Here is a 25,326-nt window from a genome sequence, read left to right as displayed (position 1 = left end):
GAAGCATTGATCTAGTGCTGCAAAGATTAACCGATTAACTCGAGTATTCGATTAGAAAAATATATTTGAATTAAATTTTGTTGCTTTGAGTATTCGTTTAATTCAAGTGGCGTTGTAATGGTTTATTTTGAAAGTGTCCACCTTTAGTTTTATTGATTAGGGTGGATACACTGCCCTCTGGTCTGCCTCATTTCACATGGCTGAATCCAACTGCCTTCTGTTAAGACCAATGTAAGTTTTTGTTTGGGCTAATGTTTTTTTTTTAATGTGTTTGTAATTTAGTTTATAGGTATATATATATATTTTTGTGGGAATATGAGTGAACCATTTGTTAAGAGCATTGTAAAAAAAAAAAAAAGTTAGCATTTATAGCATTTAAGCTAGCAGACTTTTGCTATTTAAGTTAGCTAATTGTTCTTTTGCTGTACATCATTTATTTATTTTTATACCATTTGAGGCTCAGCTCAGGTATTTAAATTTTTCATGTTCCTTATCCGATTACTTGATTATTCGAAGTAATTAGTTCATCGATTAATCGACTACCAAAACAATCAATAGCTGCAGCCCTACAATATTCTTCCAAAGATCATGAGTGCCCTATGGAGGAGAAAATATATTTTTATATTGAACAGCAAGCTTGCGTGTGATTGGTATAATGGAGTCATGTGATTAGTGTTGCGCTGTCTCATTGGTGAAACCAGTAGAGCCACTGTTGGCGTCTCTGGCAAAAAAAAAAAAAAAAAAGTGTAGTGTCGCCCAAAGTAGCGGCGTAAGAATAGCGTTTCTTTTTCACAAATCTACTGAAGTAAAAAGTATAGCTTTGTAAAACTCTTAGAAATACATTTTTCTCAGAAAGTTACTCAAGTAAGTGCAACGAAGTAAATGTAACGAGTTACCACTAGGGCTGCAGCTTTTTTTTTTTAACTGAGGATCTATGTACAACAAAAGAAAAAACTTACATTGCTAACTTACATAGAACAAGTCCGCTAGCTTAAATGCTAGAAAAAGCTAGTTTTTTTCTTTACAGTGCTCTTAACAAATGGTTCTGACACATATTCCCACAAAAAACGGCTAAATATACCTATAAACTAAATTATGAATGCATTAAAAAACATTAGCTCAAACAAAAACTTCGCTGATGTTGGTCTTAACAGGGAGCAGTTGGATTCAGCCATGTGAAAATAGGCAGACCAGAGGGCATTGTATCCACCCTAATCAATAAAACTAAATGCAAACACTTTCAAAATAAACCATTACCATGCCACTTTAATTAAACGAATACTCGAAGCAACACAATTTAATTCGAATATTTTTTTTCTAATCGAATACTCGAGTTAATCGATTAATCGTTGCACCACTAGTTACCAGCCACCTCTGGAGATAAGTGACTCAAGCATACCACGAGAGGGGGCTCGCATAACAGTAGCGTGCCACACTTTAAGGCGTTAGCATTTGGCACGTTTGCCCTCTGGCATTCACTGCTTCAGTGAAAATATGTAGCTAGCAGGTATTCTGACCAGTCAAGCTGAATTTCTTCAGATAAATGGTGACTCACGTGACATTTTACTTTTTCTCACACTACATCTTGTTTCGTTTGTGATTATCTGAAATCTTCTTTCTTTAGAATTTTGTGATCTGTATTCTGGTGCTCGGCCAGAGCAGACCGGTTTGTTGGGTTTGACAAAAGCTGGAAAGCTTGTGAAGGCTGGAAGGGTGCACAAAAGCAGGGCCTCTTTACAAGGGGCCGCAAAGAAACTAAAGGACGGCATTGTCGGGAAATTGCAAGAGTGCATGACATCAGCCCTGGACAGGCGTGATGTATGCAGTCCGCATAATTCACCTAAATTATACAGACCAAAGTATGCTGACAACAGTCAGTGGTTAAGCTGAAGCCAATCGGAATTTTTAATCTTACCAAGGCGTTTTGGACAAATGTTATGTTCCCAAATCTGTTTAAGACTGCAGAGTTTATGAGGGGTGCTTGGCACAGATTACTGCTGAAGAACATGACCCCATCAAACATTTCTGAATTAGTGAGACATAACTATTACCATTATTATTATTATTAACGTGGCTGAATACTCACTCTACTGCAGTGGTAGACAGTTAAATCATTGTACAGTCCCTGACAAAAGTCTTGTCGCTTATCCATTTTGTAGAAACAATTGCTAATAACCTGACTTTTAATTATTCAACTGGTTTCAGAAATGGCTCATATGAAAGCTAAGACCCTCCCAAATGATGTTGAATGTATAAAAATTAGGGCTGTCAAACGATTAAAAATTTTAATCGAGTTAATCACAGCTTAAAAATTAATTAATCGTAATTAATCGCAATTCAAACCATCTATAAAATATGCCATATTTTTCTCTAAATTATTGTTGGAATGGAAAGATAAGACACGAGACGGATATATACATTCAACATACTGTACATACATACTGTATTTGTTTATTATAACAATAAATCAACCAGATGGCATTAACATTAACATTCTGTTAAAGCGATCCATGGATAGAAAGACTTGTAGTTCTTCAAAGATAAATGTTAACACAAGTAATGGAAATTTTATATTACAACCCCTCTTAATGTTTTCGTTTTAATGAAATTTGTAAAATTTTCAATAAAAAAATAAACTAGTAGCTTGCCATTGTTGATGCCAGTAATTATACAATGCTCATTGTGCTGAAACCCATAAAATCAGTCACACCCAAGCGCCAGCGGAAGGCAACAAAACACCAAAAAACACACGTAACAAGTGGACATGACACCGTGCTGTCATTTTAATCTGTTTGCGCGCGGAATGTGCGTTAATTGCGTCAAATATTTTAACGTGATTAATTTAAAAAATTAATTACCGCCCGTTAACGCGATAATTTTGACAGCCCTAACAAAAATATATTTGTTTCACTGAAAAAAGATTTATCATTTAATGAAGACATAAAGGTCAAATTTTGGCAAGACAAAAGTTTTGTCGCCTACAGAAAGTAGTGTGAAAATTGAACAAAAAAATGTACTTCAAATACAAAAATATGTTACAAAACATAAGCGAATTTAGTAGTGGTGCTGTGAGATGCAAATTTAATATTTTGTATGACTTCCATGGGCTTGAAGGACTGCATCCATGCTGTTTGGCAAGGATTCATACAATTGATTGATGAAATCATCAGGAACATCAAAGAAAGCAGTCTTGCATGCCTCCCAGTGTTCATCAACATTGTTGGGTTTCGTCTTCCATGCTTCCTCTTTTATCCTACCCCAGACATGCTAAATGATGTTCATGTCTGGTGACTGGGTTGGCCAGTCCTGGAGAATCTTGATCTTTTTCCGCTGCAGCAGAGCTCCACGAGATCTGGTCACCTGAAGTCCCTGTGTCAACCAGAACAGTCTGTCGAATTCTGTCAAGAAATGGCCTGCATGGTCGAATCAGTGCCCAGAAACCAGCATTAAACAAAAGACAATTAAAAAAAAAAAACGTGTGGCATTAGCCAAGGCCCACAGAAAAGGAGGATGCTGGAAAAGTGGCAAAAGGTGGATTTTTCAGATTAATCTTCCATTGAATTACTCCACAGTCGCCGCAAATATTGCAGGAGACCTACTGGAGCCCGCATGGATCAGAGATTCACTCAGAAAACAGTGAAGTTTTGTGGTGGCAAAATCATGGTCTGGGGTTACATCCAGTATGGGGGTGTGCGAGAGATCTGCAGGGTGGAAGGCAACATAAATAGTCTGAAATATCAACAAATCTTAGCTGCCTCTTACATTCCTAACCATTAAAAGGGACAAATTCTGCAGCAGGATGGTGTTCCATCAGATACTTCAATCTCTACCTTAAAGTTCCTCAAGGCAAAGAAGATCAAGATCTGTCAACATTGAAGCGTGCTCACATACAACCCATGTTATTACTGCTTGTTTTCTGCCGGTAGTCTTTCATAAAGAGAACATCCCGATTAAATACTGCTGTTGTGGAACTTGTAGAAACAAATCTAGACATTATGACCGTCCCGTTTTCTTCATATGTAAGCCAAAATCTCAGTGGGAAAAAATGTGAACAATGGATTAACTTGTGCGGACGTCCAAAAGATGAAGCCATTCACCTTCATATGCAGTAAATATTCTGTTGGGGGCCATGGTCTTACAGATGACAATCCTGATCCCTTGCCTGCCCCGAAGAGGTAAGCCATTTTGATATTTTTACTTATTTTAAAGCGTGGTGTTTTGCCGTGCTGCTTCTGTCTGACAATGAATTACCTAAAAAAGAAAATTTAAATGGTATCTGGCTGCCACTGTTGTTACCTTTTCTGTTGTAAAAAAAATTGATTTGGGTTGAAAAAAAATGTATTCATACTAGGGGTGTCAAACGATTAAAAATTTTAATCGCGTTAATTAAAGAAATTATTTAATCGTAATTAATTGCAATTAATCGCAATTCAAACCATCTATAAAATATGCCATATTTTTCTGTTAATTATTGTTGGAATGGAAAGATGAGACACAAGATGGATATATACAGTCGACATACGGTACATAAGTACTGTATTTGTTTACTATAACAATAAATCAACAAAATGGCATTACCATTATTAACATTCTGTTAAAGCGATCCATGGATAGAAAGACTTGTAGTTCTTAAAAGATAAATGTTAGTACAAGTTATAGAAATTTTTATATTAAAACCCCTCTTAATGTTTTCGTTTTAATAAAATTTGTAAAATTTTCAATCAAAAAATAAACTAGTAGCCCGCCATTGTTGATGCCAATAATTACTTACACAATGCTCATGGGTGCTGAAGTTGCACCCAAGCGCCAGCAGAGGGCGACAAAACCCCGAAAAACACAACAAGTACACATTTCACTGCGCTGTCCTTTTAATGTTTGAGCGGGGCATGTGCGTTAATTGCGTCAAATATTTTAACGTGATTAATTAAAAAATAATAATTAAAAAAAAAGAAAAAAAGCCATGTTCGGCCTTGATCTTTTTGTAGTAATCATGTTCATGCCGACAGGAAGGCTCTAGATTTAACAGCTTTACTTTTCTGTTGTAAAGAAACAACTTTTGTAAGGGGGGAAGTGTAATTAAGATTTGTTACTAAAGAAAAAAATGGACATATAATAATGTCTTTGCATAGTTAATTTGAGATTTAGGGGGTACTTAAAGGGTTAATTCCGATTTACGCGGAGACTTGGGTTACGTCGCCAGCATAAGAATGGAACTCATTTGTAACCCGGGGACTACCTGTACTGCGTGTAATGAACAGTTTTCCATATACAAACAGCAAACAAAGTACAAAGAATTTTTTGTTAAATGCGTTTCTGGTTAGAATTACTTGTAAGTGTGCCCGCAGCCCTAGTGATAAATAGAGTGTGTTTCACGCATCATAATATAGCACATGGCCGACATGAGGCATGTTTGTGTTGGCCCACACATTAGGCAGTGTGTAAACATATACAATGGAGCACATGCAGCGGCCTTCATTGCCAACTAAAGGACAAGCGGCACAAGAAGGAGTTTGTCCATTTATATACAAACAGAGCAGCAGTGTCAGTTTTTTCCCTCTTTTTGGGTCGGGTCAGGAATGTGTGTTGATAGGTTTCAATGACTTAAATGTGTTTCGCTAGCAACTTAAAATTGTTTTGTTGTTTGTTTTTGTTTTGTATTTTTGTGAGCCCCTTATTTAATTTAGAAAATCAACCTACTCAAAGTAAAATTTTCATATTACGTTTCCTGCCACTTTCTGACCTGAGTTTTTTTTATTTAAAAATTTTGAGTTTCTAGGCAAGCCTTACGTGCCACAGTGTTGTCTAAATGGAGCTTAACTCATCCCAACTACACTCCACTAGATGACACTCAAGTGATGCAGTCACTGCTTTGCATAAGCAAAACATTGAATAGTTGAGTTTTCAGCAAATAGATTGATTTTCAAAAGGAAATCTGTGAATAGGAATATTAGTGCCTCCCCCAGGGCAAACAGCTTGTGTTTGAACACCAGTAAGCACAGGTGTTATGTTCTCCACACATCTCTACTACTTTTCTCTTTTCCAGTTTGTTTCTTTCATGCCATCAGATGATCCCTGGAGAAGGTCACTGAGGTGAGACATCAAGAAGAAGACAAGAAGAGACATCAGGACAGAAGAGACGTTTCACCTCCGAGCGACTGATTACAGAGGCGTGCCTCATTCATCTTCTCCAGTGTCACGCCTCGCTGGAGGTAAGATTATACACCACCATAAGGCAAACAACTGACCTTCAAGGGGAAATAAATAAGCATCACCCTTCAATCGAATAAGTAGGATGCATTATAACTAATTTAAAAGCTATGAAAAGACATGTTTGACACAATATCAGACCGGAGTCAGATACAGGGGAGTGCAAACTTTCAAATCCAGTCATTTTACACATTTTCAGATGTAATGGAGCGTGTAACTGGAAGTCATATCAGAAAAAAAAATATATCAAAATTTTTTATTTTTTTATGATTAGGCATAAGATTTATTTAAAAAAGGTTTGGATAACTAAAGCAGCTAGCATGTACAGTTAGCACTAATGTTAACCGCATTGCTTTGAAATCTGAATAGTATGCAATATGTAAATAGAGGAATGATAAATTAATTTAAAATAATTTACATAAAATCATTGGCGGAGTTTGACTTTTGGAGCAGGGGGTGCACAACATGTTGATGACGCCAGTGGCAGCAATAAAATTAACTTACAAGAATATTTAGAGTAAAAAGCTGACAATGAGTGTTGTTTTTTGTCCCATCATTCTTGAGGAGAATTCTAAATCAGGCTGCGTAGGCAATACTTTTTGCCAAGATCGTCCTCCATTGAATATGGTACGCCCGATGGTGTCGTGCCAATGTAGTTACCCCAGTCAGAAATTGGATCCCCTGGGTGGAGCCATATGGAGGTAGATATGTGTCTTTATTATTCAATCAAAAAAAGTTGCTTCAATAAAAAAAAATGTCTTTGAATGCAAAAATAAATTTGAAACTAAAAAAAAAAATGCCCGTGAAAGCTGTTTTTCTTTGATTTTTTTATTATTTTTTTGATTGAAGTCAAGATTTTTTTTATTGAAGCAACTTTATTGATTGAAGTAATGTTGATTTGTATTTGGGCCAGATTTTGGCTAGGACATTTTTGTCATTATTCAATCAAAAAGTTGCTTCAAAAAATATATTTTTTCAAAAAGAAAAATCACTTCATTAAAAAAAAAGAAAAATTTTAATGATGGTAAAAGCTTTTGAATGCGAAAAAATATTTGAGATTGAAAAATTTGCATTTGAACACTTAATTTTTCATCGAAAAAGTTTTCTTTGATTGAAGCAATCCTTTTTGTGTTTGGGCCATATTATGGGCAGGACATATGAGTGTAAATCATTTAATCCCCCCAAAAAGTTGCTTCAATTAAAAAGAAATATTTTAAATTAAAAAAAAAAAATCATTTGAAAAAAAAAATTTTTTTTTTCAATTTATATGCAAAGCAAATGACCGTCTGAGTTGCTTGTCACATGATCTGTTTGAAAAATAATTTCGACCCATTGTAAAAAAAAAAATTTTTTTTTTGTTCATTTCATTCATTTATGTTGCTGTTTTATTGCTTTCAACTTTTATATATATAGGAAAGTCAATTACATTCAATGGAACTGTTTGGCCACCAGGGGGGCCTGGCCCTGCCCCTCCCCCTTAAAATCCGCTTATGCATAAAATAAACACAAAAATCGTCTACACAAAACTAAAACAAACCTTAGTATTTCTTGAGCTTTCAGTTTCTTTGCCTTGGAAACCCCACACTCGCACCCATGCACAAGCACACAGTACGATTTTATGGTTTTTACACAGAGATGAGAAATGAGAATGGACTTGGAAACTTGGAGTGCCACAAAAACATTCCCACGTGACGATTCCATTCGCTTTTTCCCTCCTTCCTCTTCCTTCTATTCCTCCTCCTCCCTCCAGCAGTGTGGAGCATAACTATCACTATCAAGCGCACACACGCTTTTTTTCAGCTCCAGGACACTTTTTGGATACGTTACGGACTACTTTCTGGCTTCCGATGGAAACTAATTGCGTGCGCGTAAACTGTATGTTGTTTCCCTGAACGCAGCGATTTGATTTGTATTCTTTTTGTTTTGGCCAACTTTCGAGGCAAACATGCCGGAGAGAATCAGCATATCGGACTTTGTGGTTCTGACCAATGAGGATCTTTCGTCACCGGCCACGTCCACCTTTCAAGCCAAAATGAACGACTGTCGGAGCACAGTGTCTGCCGTGGAGGAGGTGAGTGACCCGCCGAGGAAGGTTGTGAGGGACAGCCGTGGAGAGGGCTTTACCTGCGGCGTGCATGGTGTTGGACTTCCGTGCGACACTCACCTTTAGACTGGCCTACTTACTGCATTGCCAGGTTTATTTCTCTCACAATACAATCTAATTTTCCACATTGGGCTCCAAAATCATGTTTTAATAGCATTTCCAGTTTTAAAAAGCGTACATATTTTTGCCTAACAGTCAAGTCAAGTGTCAAAGCATGACTGTATCCATAAATGTACTCTTTGTTACGTTAAATGTTCTTTTCAGCCGACTTAAAGGCAGTTATATTTGTATTTTGTTAACTTCAAAAACATACACTGCACTTAGTATGCTGACAAACGTTCACCTATGATGTAATTGTTTGATATTTACAAAGCTTCCATGCTAGGTGTGTACAAGACTCAATTGTTTTCAAGAGAATGTTTTGGTAGGTCATTGAGGACTGAAAATAATCTTTTAAAATTCAAAACCAAAACTGAACAAGTTCATGGTCAACTAATTTGCCTTCACTGTTCACAAAGGCTGCATGTTGAGACTAAACTTTTCACAAAAAGATGCTTATGGTAGGCTTTAAAAACAAAGACCTCAAATGTTCACAGCATACAAACATCTATGTCCAGTTCATTTAAGACTAGGTTTGTTTGCAAAAAAAATGAAGGTAGTTTTTATAATTATAATTCATTTATTTATACCCAAAAATTAGATTCAATTTATTTCTGAAAAGGTATCTCAACCTTTTGGAATTTCTCACATTTCTGCATAAAATCACCATCAAATGTGATCCGATCTTTGTCAAAATCACACAGATGAAAAACAATGTTTGCTTTAAGTAAAACCACCCAGACATTTATATGTTTTAAATTTGTAATGAGGATTGTATGCAAACAATGACAGAAGCGGGGAAAAATGAGTAAGTGAACCATCACATTTAAAATGTTGTGCCCCTCCGCCGCCTTCCATGGCAGCAATAACTTCAACCAGACGCTTCCTGTAGCTGCAGATCAGTCTGGCAAATCGATCAGGACTAATCTTGGCCCATTCTTCTCTACAAAACTGCTGTTGTTCAGTCAGATTTCTTGGATGTCTGGCATGAATCACTGTCTTTAGGTCATGCTACAGCATCTCAATGGGGTTCAAGTCTGAACTTTGACTTGGCCACCCCAGAATGTGGTTTCAGCAGAACAAAATACATTCAGAAGTTGATTTACTTCCTTAAAATAAGTCAAGACAGTCGATTTTTTTTTTTTTTTAAAGACTCATTTGTTTTCCAGGGAATGTTTTGGTAGGTCATTGAGGACTTAAAATAATCTTTAAAATTCAGAAACAAAACTGAACAAGTTCATGGTCAACTAATTTGCCTTCACTGTTCACAAAGCCTGCATGTTGAGACTAAACCTTTGACAAAAGATGCATAGGGTAGACTTTAAAAACACAGACCTCAATTGTTCACAGCGTACAAACATCTATGTCCAGTTAATTTAAGACTAGATTTGTTTACAAAAAAGGAAGTTAGTTTTTATTATTTATTTATTTATACCAAAACATTAGATTTGGTTTATTTCTGGCTAAATTATTTGCACAATGTACAATGGTATGAAAAAGTATCTGAAACTTTTGGAATTTCTCACATTTCTGCCTAAAATCACCATCAAATGTGATCTGATCTTTGTCAAAGTCACACAGATGAAAAAACAGTGTCTAAGTAAAACCACTCAGACATTTATAGGTTTTAAAATTCTAATGAGGATAGTATGCAAAAAAATGACAGAAGGTGGAAAAATAAATAAGTGAACCCCCCCCCCCCCCCCCCCCCCCCTTTGGCAGCAATAACTTCAACCAGATGCTAATCAAATCAGTCTGGCACATCGAGTTCAGTCAGATTTCTTGGATGTCTGTCTTTCGGTCATGCCACAGCATCTCAATGGGGTTCAAGTCTGGACTTGACTTGGCCACCCCAGAATGTGGTTTCAGCAGAACAAAATACATTCAGAAGTTGATTTACCTCCTTGTATTGGATCATTGTCTTGTCTCAGCATCCATCCTCATTTTAGCTTCAACTGTCTGACAGACGGCCTCAGGTTTCCCTGCAAAACATCCTGATGAACTTTTGAATTCCTTCATCAATTAATGATTGCACGTTGTCCAGGCCCTGAGGGAACAAAACAGCCCCAAATCATGATGCTCCCTCCACCATGCTTCACGGTGGGGATGAGGTGTTGATGTTGGTGAGCTGTTACTTTTTTCTTCCACACATGACATTGTGCGTTACTCCCAGACAATTCAACGTTGGTTTTAAAAAATGTACTGAACTTTATGTTCAGTTCATCGAAGAAGTGGAATTGACTTGAGTTTTTACAAAACATACTGGTTTTCATTGTGCCCGTATTGGTTTTCTTAGGGTGTTCTCACACATTCCAAAAACATACCTGTTGGCTCTCTTAATCATCCTTGATGATAAGTGTTAATGGTGGTTATTCTAGGTGATCAGTCAACATTGTACCCCATAACTAGATGTTTACAAATGTATGCATTAAGTTCCTTGGAGACTCGTATTTGTCTTTGCTTGTGTTTTAGTTTCCCTGACTCTTCATTGTTTTTGATGTGTGAGGACATTAGGAGTGGGAACCTCAGGGCACCTCACGATACGATTCGCGATACGAGGCTCACGATAACGATTATCTCACGATACAGCGATTATGGTCAGAAACATGATATTCTACGATACAACTGTTGAAACGAAGAAAAAAAAAGATATTTCAAAATAGAAAAAATACTGTTTAAGTCATTTATTAAACAGTGACACCTTTTCTGTGCAACATTGCTGTAAAATATAAATCTACTGCAAATTGTGCAAATTGTAGATCGCAAACACGGCACATGGGAAAACTCTCAACTGTGCTTGATTGTATTTGTTCTCAACTAATTTCTATAAATAAAGATAGTACCATCATTAAGCAATATACATAGAGAGGAAACAAACCACAACCACTGATATCTCTTGGAGAGATCATGATGAATGACACCCTTAATTTCCTTTAAGTTTTAAATCTTAATTAAAAAAAACAACAACAAAAAAAACATCAGTCCTGTAGGTGTCAGTCAGCAGTTGAGCTTGGAGAGGGGCAATGATAAAATTGGTGGGTCTTTTCTTCGTATATGACCTTTGTTGCCAAAAGCGTTGGTTTGAGCATTTCCACTATCTGCTTCAGCATTTGAGATGTCAGACTTGGTCAGTCACATTCTTCCTCACCTTAAAAATAACAAAATAAAACAAAAAATATTAGCTACTTAATAGCTTTTGAGTTGAAATCCAGATATATATTTTTTTGCGTTGGAAGTATTGAGTGAATTACAAAAAATATGAATTGAATCTATAGAAATTAAAAATGCAATAATGACCTATTTTTAGTATGTAGGCTACATTAATTATCAAGCACATCACTTTATACATTTTGGAAGCTATTCTAACCATTTTTGTAACTTATTGTATCAAAATGGCAGTAATAGCAGTTTGTGTAGTAAACTAGATGGAAAGTGGCTCTCAAATAATATAAAATAAATCGGTAAATTCATGTGGGCTTGTTCAATATTCATTTTCATCCAGTTTAGGGTCCTGGTTTATTTCATATCATTCAACACCAAATGTCATCAAAATAATACATGTAAATTCAAAATCAATTACATTGCAGAACTTTCCTACCTCAAGTGATGAAAGCAAAGCAGTGAAGAAATCGAGAGGCTGCAGCCAGACTCTCTTGGGGAAATCCGGTGTTCTGCCAAAATATCCTTCATCGGCGAAACGTCCTACATTAGTCGAATTTGCCACCTAAAGTACTACCGTGCGCTCTAAACTTGTTTTGTTTAGATGCATACAGGAATAAGGTACTAAAAAAATGCCTGCAGAAAATACTTAAATGTAGTTATATCAAATAAGGACGGTTTAAACACGCTACGTGACTAATGTGGTCAACTGCTTCAAAGCTAACACAAAAAAGCACAATGGTTAAAAGTATGAGAGGGTAATACATGCAAAAAGTATCTTTGAGGCTGTGAAAAGGTTCTAAATAACTAAATAAAAACAAAAACAGTGAGTAATCGCCGCCTCTAACCGATGTGCGCATGCGTGTGAATGCATGCGCAAGCGCCCTGAGCATTGTGTAGGACGTTTCGCCGCGTAGTAAGGAATGGCCGAACACCGGTGTGCACCTCGTCACCAGCTCCCAGTGGACCTTATTTTTGTTAGACAGTTCTTGCATACAGCAAAGTCCTTGTTCACCTTACTTCCTGTCTTGTTGGTGTAAAATCCTAAGTGTGTCCCCATGTGTGATTTGCAGCAATATTTTTCTCATTTTTTCCTCCACCGTTCTCACGAAGCTTTTTTATTTTTTCAACCCACTTGGAGCTTCCTCTCTTCTTCTCTAGACGACTTGTGCGCACTTTACCTTCACCGCCACTCCCGAGCGCCCCTAGTGGACCGCCAAGGAATTGCTCAACAAACACTGAGCAGTTTACAGCATCCATACTCCATTGTATGGCCAATATGTTAAATAAAAGTATCGATACTTGGCGGGAGCATATCGATAAACAATCGGGTTGTAAAATATCGCGCTATATCGCTGTATCGAGATATTGTCACACTCTTAGAGGACATTTTAGACTGTAGTCTAAAATATGAACAAAATGTCAACAAAACGTTAGCTCAATTCAATACTCATTCATCTTTTGTGTTGCTTAGAGGATTAAAGAGGTTCGTGCAGTGCTGGAGCATATACCAACTGACTGTGGGTAGTAGGCAGGGTACACCATGGACTGGTTGCCAGCCAATCACGGTAATTAATTACTCTCAATTACAAAACATTGTAGGGTCATTGAAGCGTCTAAATTGTAAACAATAAGTTGTTGTTGATATTTCCTGTAATGGAGGACTTGAAATGGTTTTCCCTGCACAATTGCTGGTTGGTTCATTGAATATATAAAGTCTCCACTGGCTGTCATGTTTGCCGTAAGTTTAATTTTAGGATAATTATTAAGTACTCAAATAGTTGAAAGTGTTAAAAAATGTTTTGATTGAAGATGCTAAACTGTCTTTGGTGTGGTCAAAATGAAGTAATTACATGTGATGTTCAATGAAGACACTCAATTGCCTTCATTGTTTGATAAAACATGTTTGGTTTATCAACTCTTTGGTGCCAATGATGTGAAAATCCATCTTGTAAATCCAAACATGGATTGCCAAAGGCGACATTGAATAAATGCATTTTTATTAGGGTTGTTCCGATCATGTTTTTTTGCTCCCGATCCGATCCCGATCGTTTGTTTGAGTATCTGCCGATCCCGATATTTCCCGATCCGATTGCTTTTTTTTGTGCTCCCGATTCAGTTCCAATCATTCCCGATAATTTTTCCCGATCATATAAATTATGGCAATGCATTAAGAAAAAAATGAATAAAACTCGGACGAATATATACATTCAACATACAGTACATAAGTACTGTATTTGTTTATTATGACAATAAATCCTCAAGATGGCATTTACATTATTAATATTCTTTCTGTGAGAGGGATCCACGGATAGAAAGACTTGTAATTCTTAAAGGATAAATGTGACTTTGTATATTGTGACTAAATATTGCCATCTAGTATATTTGTTGAGCGTTCAGTAAATGATACTGTAGCCATTTAACTTTTCTGCTCAAATGCATGATGGGAAGTGCAACCATGACTGTGCGTAGTGGTACCAATTGATATATCTTCTCTGCATTGGGAAATAACATAGGGTGTTAAGAAAAAGATCAATTACTACCTTTCTTCCCCACATTGCTTCCCACGATATTTCTAATTGTAGGGAGAGGGATTGTAAGGCTTTAGCCAATTAAAAAAAGGCTCCAAAGGCTGCCAAAATTCACTCTACTCATTTTACGCTGCCTTTTATATAGGTAAAACGGCGCCATTACAGATTGAACGCGACTGTGTGAGTGGGTCGTGCAGCGCATGCGTTAATTGCGTTAAATATTTTAACGTGATAATTTTTTTCAAAAATTAATTACCGCCGTTAACGGGATAAATTTGATAACCCTACCTTAAGCCTAAACTAAAGACTCTGGATGAGTGTAACTTATTATGTCTGTAACGTTAAATACGATTAGAAAACGATTTAATTTAAAACATTTATATATATTAAAAAAATGCATGTCCGATATTTTTTTGCCGATTCCGATACTTTGAAAATGATGTGATCGGACCCGATCGGACAGCTCTAATTTTTATTATTCCATTTAGCACAAGACTGTTATTTGTCATGACCGTGCCATTTATTTAGCTATTGGGGAAAAAATACTTGGATAAAAAACTAAATCCTGTAAAAATATTGGAGTAGAGAGACTGAAACAATGACATTTAGCGTCTCTCTTCGTCACGTTTTCCTCATTCTGAATAATTCCCCCTCAACGGGCTGACTGGTCCTTCTCAAGCCATTTATTTAGCTATTGGGGAAAATACCTGGATAAAAAGAATATCCTGTAAAAATATTGGAGTTGAGAGACTTAACAATGACATTTTGCTCTCTTTGTCGTGTTTTCCTCGTAGTGAATAATTCCCCCTCAATGGGCTGCATACTAAATCAGATGAAATCGGGACTCCGCTGACGTCATCCACCTGTTGGGGACGCTAGAGCCCTATAATGGTAGGCGTGGCTAACCGGCAGATTAAAATACTAATTTCTTGTCATCTGCGCTTTGATATATTATTGTATATAGACCCTACTCACATGACGTCACAACCACGCCTCCGCGCCATGTTGTCCGTCTACTCGTCGGATTTTAGCATTACCGCTACGTAAATTCCTCCTATTATGGCGTGTTTTTCTGCTCGTTTACATTAATAATCAAAATGGTGAAGGCGTGTGTGGAGCTTGGTTGCAATAACAGAGAAGATAGACGGAGAGAGTTGAAGTTCTACCGTATTCCGAGAGACCCGGAGAGGAGAGCGAGATGGACTGCTGCAATTCGACGAGAAAACTGGGCTCCAAACGATTACCACAGACTATGTGGTAGTCATTTTATATCTGGTAAGATGCATTTTATATGTATATATATTTATATATTTAGAGGGTTTTGGGCTGACTACCACAATTAAGATCATTGCGAGGCTAATCGCCGACAACATACAGTTTCAAATTCAAGATGCTTATTTCTTCCCCCATCATTACATTTTGAATAATATTTAGCTGGTACCAAGTGAAAGAAGCTGGCCTCGTCTACGGATCATCAGTTAAACAGGTGTGTCCAAACCTTTTGCAAAGGGGGCCAGATTTGGTGTGGTAAAAATGCGGGGGGCTACATTGGCTGATTTACGTAGAACAATATATTTAAACAAATTTTAGCAAGCCCTTCTGTGTGTCACATTTGCTTTATTATTTTTTTTAATTCATAATTTCAACAGTCTCGTCTTTATGGTGTTCTCTTTCAACACTCGGGCTCTTGCGAAATACTGCTAATGTGAAATTAAACTAGCTTCAAGTTGCTATAATTTCTCGCTGCCTATCTTCCCTGTAATGTCGTACATGTCAGCGTGTGTTGTTCGGTAATATTATCGCGTCACATCGAACTCTTTGAAAACAGCGACTGTCTCTTTGCAAATGAGGCAGACACAGTTGTTGCGTGTTTTATTGAAGAAATAGTCCAATATCCACCTATCCTTGAAGCGTCGGCCATTGCAGTCAACTTTTATTTTTAATTGATTGTCGCCATTTTAGAAAATTGGAAGTAAAGGGTCACACTGGGTTATGTTGCTTTGAGTGCTGCTCTTAAAGGTTTTCAAACTTTCGTGAGAATAGGCTGATTTTGTGTGGACAAGATAGTTGTTGATATCAGTGTAGCAGATGTCAGGCAGAGAGGGCGAAGACAGTGGGTCGAAAAATATCGATTTAGGCATCAAATATGGATCTGGCGAATGGATAGACTGAAGCTTTTCCACATAACGCCTTTTATGCAACGCATCCAATGAGTTTACAGCGTCTGAAAGCACCGGGGCTTCCATGAATTGCACTATAAATTGCACGACAAATTGAAACCATTGAGAATACGGATAAACAAAGACGGACAATATGGCGGCCGGATACAGCGACACGTCATTCTGTGACGTTGGTGAGTAGGGTCTATAGTCGAATCGTCTCAAAATATGATTCTTATTCACATAATAATCCTATTCAAGACTTTTTTTTCTCGTGTCGTACGCACTTTTAAAGGTAGCAGCAATGGCACAACAAATTAAACCATTGAGCCACTTGCCTATAATAGTTTTCTCTGTTCCATACATGTTGATGTATGATACATTCACTGAAGAATTGTTTACAAAACATGAGCATGTTAAGTTGAGCATTTTCAATAATTGACAGATGATGATTCCAGATTCCACCTTTTGCTGTAAATACATCATAGAAATGCAAAATGGATCAATATATATAGCTTTAATGTCTGCTTTTTTCAATGTGCATTAGTTTAAATGCTGTTGTTCCGAAGCTTTTCAGGCAGAGGAAGAGACTCAGGGAGGCTGCCGTGAACTTTGCCATAAAGCAAATAATCCACACCAGTTAGTCCTTCCTGCTGTATCTTGTGCAAAACAAAAAGTCAACTCTGAAGGATTGTGGACGTCACTGCTGTACTAGGGTGTCAGCAAGAACATCACAGCAGATGTTATTTGGTGACATGTAAACAGATGGACTCTTATTTTGCAAAACATACTGTATCAGTGCACTACACTTTTAATGGCTATCAAAATAGCGGCTCAAGGGTACATACTAGTATATGTTGAAGCCACCATCCTCCATATATTGGGTGTATTTAGTTTAGGAAATGATTAATGAGCAAAAGGGTAACATGTGGACGTAATTGTGGTTTCCAGGGTTAGGCAATTCCTTCCCCCTTCTTTTACCCAATGTAAATACATTAGACAACTTGCCACATGACAGAGCTTATTCATTCCTAAAAATATGTTAAAATAAAATCCTGCATACAGTGCAGAATTCTAAGGTTTGTTTCGGAACAAAACGCTCGAAATGGGAAAAGTGTGAAAGACTGATTTGTGTGTTTTTTTTTGTTTTTTTTTTGCGTGACCATTTCTCCACAAGTTATTCTTCAATTTGCATCATAGAACTAACTAGACAGGCTTCAAATAGTCTGAAAGACAGGAAAATTATAGTATGTTATGGCAACAAGCTCTTATTGAGTGTCTGCCCACATGTATTCCAACCAAACTATTAACACTGTATGGTTTGTTGTCACCGTTTTTATCCTGTGCCACCAACAGACCCGTCTCCACGCTCAGCTTTAATCACTTTCCCATTCACTGAGTCACTTTTCATAACATGGAGTCAGTCTTTTAATTAGTGGACCCACGCTTGAGGGTTGTTAGGTTGTCGAGAGGTGGGAGTGAACGTAACCAAAAGGGAGCGAAGGCGTGTTAACGGCACCACCTATCAACACATAGTCTCTGGTAGGTCTGAATTTCTGCCTCATTAAAGCTTTTTCTGGTGATGTGAGAGGCGGAGTAGCGCCTCGTGTCTGGATGGGCGGTAACGTGAGTCTGCATCTGGTCGGGTAAACAAATTCGTAGACTCTTTGTTTAGAAGAAAACACACTGGCCCTCTAAGCTGTGTGTAAGCTATAGGGCTGCAGCTATTGAATGTATTAGTAATCAAGTATTATACTGAAAATTCCATCGATTAATCGGATGAAACATTTTTTTTCTTTAGGTAAGGAGCAATTATTAATATACATGAAAAAACAAGACATTTCACCTAATATTGAACCATTTTTAGATAATAGATGTCTTTATTTTGGATGTGCATTGTTGAAAACAGCCAACAATGGCGTACCGCAAGCAACATGTCACTTCCGCTCATTAATATTCATGATATTAGCTACTGTCGCTAAGTAGGGACAAGTCACCATTTGTCCCTAATAGGAAATGAATGGAAATCGTGTACGAAGGAGATGTTTACAGAGCTAAATCTACCAATTCTCTCCGAAAATGATGTGCCTGGTGCCAAATTGACTGGTCAAGATGTGGAAGAACATAAAAATGTTCAGTTAAAGAGATGGCTTTAGTGTCGAAGGCTGAAAAAGACGAAAAAACGAGCCGACCTAAGCATAGCTTTAGCTTTTTTATTGACGCGACTGACAATGACATTCTCCTGTTACATCAAGCTATCCTTTACCATCAGCCCTGTCTTATTTATCCTCTGGTTGTCCTACGTCTCTTACCGTTCTTGGGGGTAATTTAGTTAGCTTTGTGTAGCGGTCGCAAATGCTACTCAGTGACAGCCAACGAACACTTTTAATTTTTTCATTGATAAAACATCTTAATTCTATAATTTAGTTACACTCCCCCCTTACTAAAGTTTTTTATTTTATTTTATATATATATAACAGAAACGGTGACAGTGGCAGTCAGATTACATTGTAATTCTTTTCAGGTCATTCATTGTCAGACAGAAGCAGTACGGCACAACGTTACGCAAAAAAAAAAAGTTAAAAATATAAAAATGGCTTACCTCTTTGTCCTCTGAAAGACCATGCCAATCCAACATAATGTTTACTGCATATGAAATGTGAATGGATTCACCGAGCTGGTGTTAAAAGTCTGTGCAAGTTGATTCGGTCTTCACATTTCTTTCCTCCCGAGTGTTTGGTTTCCGGAAACGTATGAAGAAAACATCCTTCATGTGTCGTAATGTCTAGAGTCGTTTCTACAAGTTCCAAAAAAGCAATGCGTGATCGGCATGTTCGTTTTTGAAAGATTACCGGAGAAAAGTAGCACAAATTACGTTGGGTCTATGCGAGGGCGGGTCTATAATGTCCCACTTTGGCTTTACTTCCGCTTTACGATGCGACGTCACGGTCTAAAAATAGCCTGCGTGCGGTACGTCCTTGCATCTCAGATGTGATTAGAAAAAAAAAACACCTTATTCACTGCTTTCACTCAAAAAAACTTATATCTAAAGCTTATATATATTAAAAAAAAAAAAATCTTATTTCTTACCTAAAAATGTCATAGCGCTTGATAATACACATCACTTTAAAAGTTAGGTGTTTTTCCCATGTGTTTCATTTGAATTTCCATTTGTGTCAAGCAAGGGCGTAGGTTTGGTCTCAACATTGGTAGGGATGATATTACAGCATAATCTGCACTTTTTGCTCGGGATGGGACATTAATAATACCCAACAGATTGGGTGAAAGGTGGTCATGGCTACATTTCTCATGAATAGGAACCTAATTAATTGATGTACTAAATCAGGGGTGCTCATTATTCTTGCTTCATACTTTTATGCCATTGACGTAATCACCTGCCACTCAAACACACCGGAACTAGCGTTGAAGTTGAATCTTTGTGTCAAAATGATTCAATCGAAAAAAAGTGCGTCCAAAACTTTTTCCACTTCAAAAAAAAAAAAAAGTGTGTTCAAAACTTTTTCCACTTTCCACAAAGTTTAAAACTTTTTGCTTTTCAAAAAAAGTGACACTTCAATAAAAAAATATATATTTCAAATAAAAAAAAATATTTAAAAAATATATATATTTTTGCAAATGATTTTTTTCTTTGATTAAAAAGTTTTTTGATTAAAGCAACATTTATTGCGATTGAATGATTTAGACACAAATGTCCTACCCCTAATATGGCTCAAACACAAAAAGGATTGCTTCAATCAAAGAAAACAGTTTGAATGAAAAATAACGTTTTCAAATGCAAATTTCTGAGTCTCAACTATTTTTTCACATTCAAACCTTTTTTTCTACGATTGATTTTTAAAAATTTTTTGATTGAAGTGATTTTTCTTTTGAAAATATATATATTTTTTGTTTGAAGCAACTTATTTTTGATTGAATAATAAAGACACAAATGTCCTAGCAAAAATGTGGTCCAAATGCAAAATTGCATGGCTTCAATCAAAAATGGTGTTTCAATAAAAAAAAAAAAAAAAAACGACTTTAATAAAAAAAAAAAAAAAGTTCAAAGAAAAATAGTTTTCAAATATATTTTTTTGGCTTTCAAATTTATTTTTGCATTCAAACACATTTTTTTTGATTGAAGTGACGTTTTCTTCGATTGAAAATATATATTTTGATTGAAGCAACTTTTTATTTGATTGAAGCAACTTTTTTCTTGATTAAATAATAAAGACACAAATCTACCTTCATAGCTCATGACGTTGATCACGATCGACCAGTCAATCGCAAAGCTAGCGTGGGTAGCTCGCGGCACCCCCCCCCCCCCCAAAACACTTTTTTTTTTAATGTACATAATTAATTTTTAATGTACATAATTAATTATGATTGTTGTGTGTATATTGTGTTGTGTGAGCTACGTATGAGGTTATGCAGTAACCCTCTCTCTAAGCAGTTTCTTGCTAACGTTTTTCTAGTTCCAAAGTTGCCAGCAGAGGTTACTACATTTATCACAGTTTATTTAATGTTAACAGTAGAAAACACAAAGAGAAGGACACTTCTCTCGAAGCAGCTTCCTACTTGAGTTTTGCAGGTTAGCAAGTTTACACAGTTTAATGGTTATGCTAACACTGATGTAGGTTGGACCTACAGTAGCAAAATTAATGGTGTGTTCCCCACTTCCAAAACAATGATGTATTTTTACATTTCTAACAGTGTCTGCTGCTGGCTGGAAAAAAAACTTCTGATATATCTAATATCTAATGTGGGTGTGTGTGTGAGGGTCAAATCATCAGCCAATCAAATGTGCGTTTAGAAGGAAAAAATGGCACATTCAGCAAGTGAAAAGATGTACATGTAAATGTAAACATAATAAAATAATTCACCTAATAATGGTGGGGTCAATTACAACAATTAAAACATATGGGAAGACAATATAAATGAACTATATAACTGAAGTCATTACATAATGCAAATAAAGTTGCTTAAAAGTTGGTGGGGACAATTTGACCATCCTGAAAAGTTGGTAGTGTTTTGTCCCAACCGTCCCTCTGCAAACATTACACCCTTGGTGTCAAGCTATTTTTAAGTTCTTGTGAAGTTTCAGTTTAAATTGTAAGTCCTGATAAGATTTTGAGTTTTTGCCGCGTTCAAAATAAATGTATGATGCCTGCTGTATTGGAGCACATTAGGCAGCAGTGCTACTTCATGTTTTATCCATCAATGACTACCAAGCTAAAATTGACAGTTAGCTTTATTATGTTTTTATTTTACACCATCATCACTCTACAGCGCTGTGTTTTTACAGATTAAGTACAGCCTCTATGAAAGATACGTTAGCCACGAATCGACAGTAGTCATAATTAATAGAAACCTAGCCATCTGCAGGGCTAACGTAACATTAACCAAGTGCAGTAACGATAATCTTCTGTACGAGCGCTACGTTAACTTAATTTTACCTTGTCCCGAGTATCGACTCTCCGCCCTCGGAGTAAACGGGGTGCCTTCGGTGGAGCGGGGGCTAGGTGGGCGGGTCGCGTGGTGGCGCCGGGCCCGGGTTTCAGGGGCAGTCATCTGTTGCGGGGTCCTGCCGGGGGTGCGGAAGCGTCGGCGGGGCCGTGGGTAACCGAGCCGGGTGGGGGTAGTGTTATGCAAACGCTGTCTTACAGTGAAAACATGGAAGTGTTTGCCTTGGTCTCCAGCTTGAAATGCTCCCACACTTTTGACTTTTTTTGCATTTTCTTGGTGCCTTTCTCTTCGCTTTCGTCTGCTTCTTCATCGTTACCTCTATATCCATGCGTTGTTGAAATCAAATATATCTGCTGCCTCTTTCTCTTCCTCCTGTACGCACGAGACGACAGCGCCCGTTGCGTTGTCCCGCATTAGAAGTTCTCTGGGCAAAACCTCATGCTTAGCGCTGGAAAAGTCAAACGAATCCTCTAGGCCAGTACTTCTCAAGCAGTGGGGTGGGCCCCCCCCCCCCCAGGGGGGCACAGTGCGATGCTGGGGGTGGCGCGTATGACCTTGGGGAACATACTTTTTTGCCGTACAAGAATAAAGTGTCATTGCACATCCACTCAGTGGGTAGCAGTGCCGCTTTCATTTTCAGTGTGGACGCAGTATTTTTTAACCAAACAAGAGCACACAGCAAAGAGCACCAGAGATATGAAAAGCTAATAAAAGGAAATATGATGAAGTGTATGCAACATTTGGCTTTGACTATTAGTACAGTGGGAGATGAGGAAAGACCAGTCTGTTTACTTTGTCTAAAAATGTTCGCAGCAGACAGCCGGAATTATTTTTTTTTATTAGCGAATACGTGCCAAATATTGCCAACAATCCTCCCGCTTAGTCAGTGTTACCTAAGTAAACCAGCAAGCACTGTCAGCATCATATAAGGTGGCATACCTAGTTGCTCAGTGCAAAATAACCCAACACCATAGCAAAGGAGCTGATACTGCTTGCAGCAAAAATAAAAATAAAAACTGTCCGTCCGGCCAATGACACTGTCCTTTTTGTTCTATTAATTTTTGTTTTTCGGTCTAATTGTTTGGAATATTATCCTGGTGAATTATTGTTGCTAATCAATTTGAATTTATTATCATTTCTTGATTTTAATAAATTTTAATTTTTAGTATCAAACGGTCAAACTATGTAACTTGGCTGTATTTTTACTGTATTTTTTTTATTTATTTATTTATTTATTTATTTTTTTCACTTTATTGAAAGTTGATCTTTATTACTTTTTTCTTTTAATATTAAAAAGAACACAATGTTATGCAGAGGTGTACTTATAATTATAAGAATTTTACAAATGATACTACAGTAGTATAGTGGCGGCAGAGAGTTGGGGGGCGCGGAACGTTTACGTCTTCCTGTGGGTGGCATAACAGAAAATAAATGAGAAGCACTGCTCTAGGCGGAGAAAATTCCTCTATCAATTTTTAAAATCGAATCAATCGAATTATTCGAGTAATCGTTTCAGCTCTAGTAAGCTACCAATGTGCGATGGTGGAGAGGGGTTGAAGCAAACCCTGGAATTTTCCCAATTCTGAGGTAGTCAGAGGCGCTGGAATACCTAGGACTCGCATACATATAGTAGATGTTAAAATATTGTAATTCTGTAAGAAATAGCAAGTGAAAACCACCAAGGAGTCAGCTAAGGTCACACTACGTATAACAATATCAACTTGCATGTTGTCATGTTCTGAGAGGCACTCAATGGAAACTAGACACTCAAAATGTAAACACACCACTCATCCATTTTGTGATGTTTATCTGTAGTCCAATTTTAGTAATGTAGCCTAAGGGTCCTCTAGCTCCTCCTAGGGTAGACTCCCAGGGGTCCAGGATGTAAGCCCCTTTCACACTGTCTGTGCAAACCGTCATTCATCCTGCTTTTCCCATACGTCGTAAATGTGGATTCTGCATTTTTTCAGGCTTTAGGGCTTGTTTTAGAGCCAGGATGATTGTGTGGTGGAAGGACACAATTGTGAAGATTGATAACAGACACATTCTTCTCCTTCTGTTTGTTCTTTAAATTTAAAAAGGAAATATTGTTTCAGTTGTATGTATTTGCAATACTAGGTTGGTCATGGTGCTTATGAAATTTTGTTTCGGAAGTTCAAAATGGGGTATCCTCGAAAATGATAATCTAACATTGCATTGTTGTATTGTTTTTACAGTGTCTGGAGATGGATCACCTGACCTTACAAAAGATGAAGAAAATGATCAAAGCCATTCACAACTCCGGAACCAGTAAGCGTCTCGTATTAAAAGTTTGCCGCTTCTCACTGGTCGTTATAACGTCATTACGCTCTCACGTGGTGGCTAGACAGACACGCCTGTCATGTGTCATTTGTATACTGTATGTTGAGACTGCATATTATCTCTGATGACTGAGGATGAAGCAAGACAGTTTATTTTTGACCTTTGGTGGTGAAACAAGCTGTCTGGAGTGCTTTCATTAGGGATATGACACATTTGACATGATTTTATTAAAGTGTGGCAGACAGCCAAGGTCAACATTTTTTACAGAACTGTTTATTTTGGTCAGATTGCCATCAAATTGGGTACAGCACTACTGATCTTTTCAAAACACATTAGTGAACTGTCTGACAGAAAAAAGGGGGACAGACAGTTCACTGTGAATACCGTCTTCACTTTCGCTGTTTCAAGACTCCCACATAACCTTTCAGAACAAAGTAGTGGTGTGCCATCTTAGGCACCCGACGATTCGATTCGATTCGATGATTCAGGGTGCTACGATTCGACTGTTGAATGATGATCGCGGTATTGACGATGATAACAGTTATCACGATTGTTGCTGCATCGTACATTACTAATTGATAAATTAGCCAAACAAATTTATGTCCATTTTAAAAAATTTATTTATTTACCGTAATTTCCCGAATATAACGCACACTTTTTTCCCCCAAAATCGACTTCTAAAATCATGGTGCTAAAATTAGGGTGCGCGTTATAAATGGGTACAATAATTTTCCCTAGATTTTACAAGTAAATTTGGGGTGCGCATTATACACGGGTGGGCCTTATATTCGGGAAATTATGGTATTCATTTAAAATATCCTAATGATCCAACAGGAACAATGGAAACATGCCCATACACCAAAAAGCTGCCCTGAAACTGCTTTTTTTATTTTATTTATTTATTTTTTTTAAATTTATTATTATTATTATACAAGAAAGTGCAAAAATATTAACCATTTTAAAGGCAGTACTAGTAAAATTAACAGAGGTAGAATGAATTCCACATATTCTGGAAACAAAGTGTCTTTAGAAATAAGACTTCTTTGGACCAATATACTTTGTTTTCACAGATTTCGGTGCTATTTCGCATGTTTGTAGTGTTACTGCTAGGGTTGTTCAGATCATGTTTTATTGCTCCCGAGCCGATCCCGATCGTTTTAGTTTGAGTATCTGCCGATCCCGATATTTCCCGATCCGATTTCTTTTTTTTTTTGCTCCCAATTCAATTCCAATCATTCCCGATAATTTTTCCCGATCATATATTTGCATTTTGGCAATGCATTTGGAAAAAAATGAATAAAAC

At 37.1% G+C, this 25,326-nt stretch overlaps 1 protein-coding gene across 5 annotated transcripts in view; it reads left to right on the top strand.

The window, feature by feature from the left end:
• Positions 1–1,289: 1,289 nt before the first annotated feature.
• asap3 (ArfGAP with SH3 domain, ankyrin repeat and PH domain 3) overlaps positions 1,290–25,326 on the top strand; it is an 88,936-nt gene continuing 64,899 nt past the window's right edge. The window contains exons 1-3 of one of the 5 annotated variants that reach the window (XM_057858706.1): positions 1,290–6,209; positions 8,147–8,278; positions 23,939–24,011. In XM_057858706.1, the coding sequence (XP_057714689.1) occupies positions 8,153–8,278; positions 23,939–24,011 (199 nt within the window). In that variant the 5' untranslated portion in view covers positions 1,290–6,209; positions 8,147–8,152. The other 4 variants (XM_057858705.1, XM_057858707.1, XM_057858708.1 and 1 more) reach the window with 4 other exon arrangements.

This window comes from Corythoichthys intestinalis, chromosome 15 (assembly GCF_030265065.1).
Source record: "Corythoichthys intestinalis isolate RoL2023-P3 chromosome 15, ASM3026506v1, whole genome shotgun sequence".
Lineage (NCBI taxonomy): Eukaryota > Metazoa > Chordata > Actinopteri > Syngnathiformes > Syngnathidae > Corythoichthys > Corythoichthys intestinalis.
The sequence above is the reverse complement of the archived record's forward strand: the minus strand, read 5'-3'. Positions and strand labels throughout refer to the sequence as shown.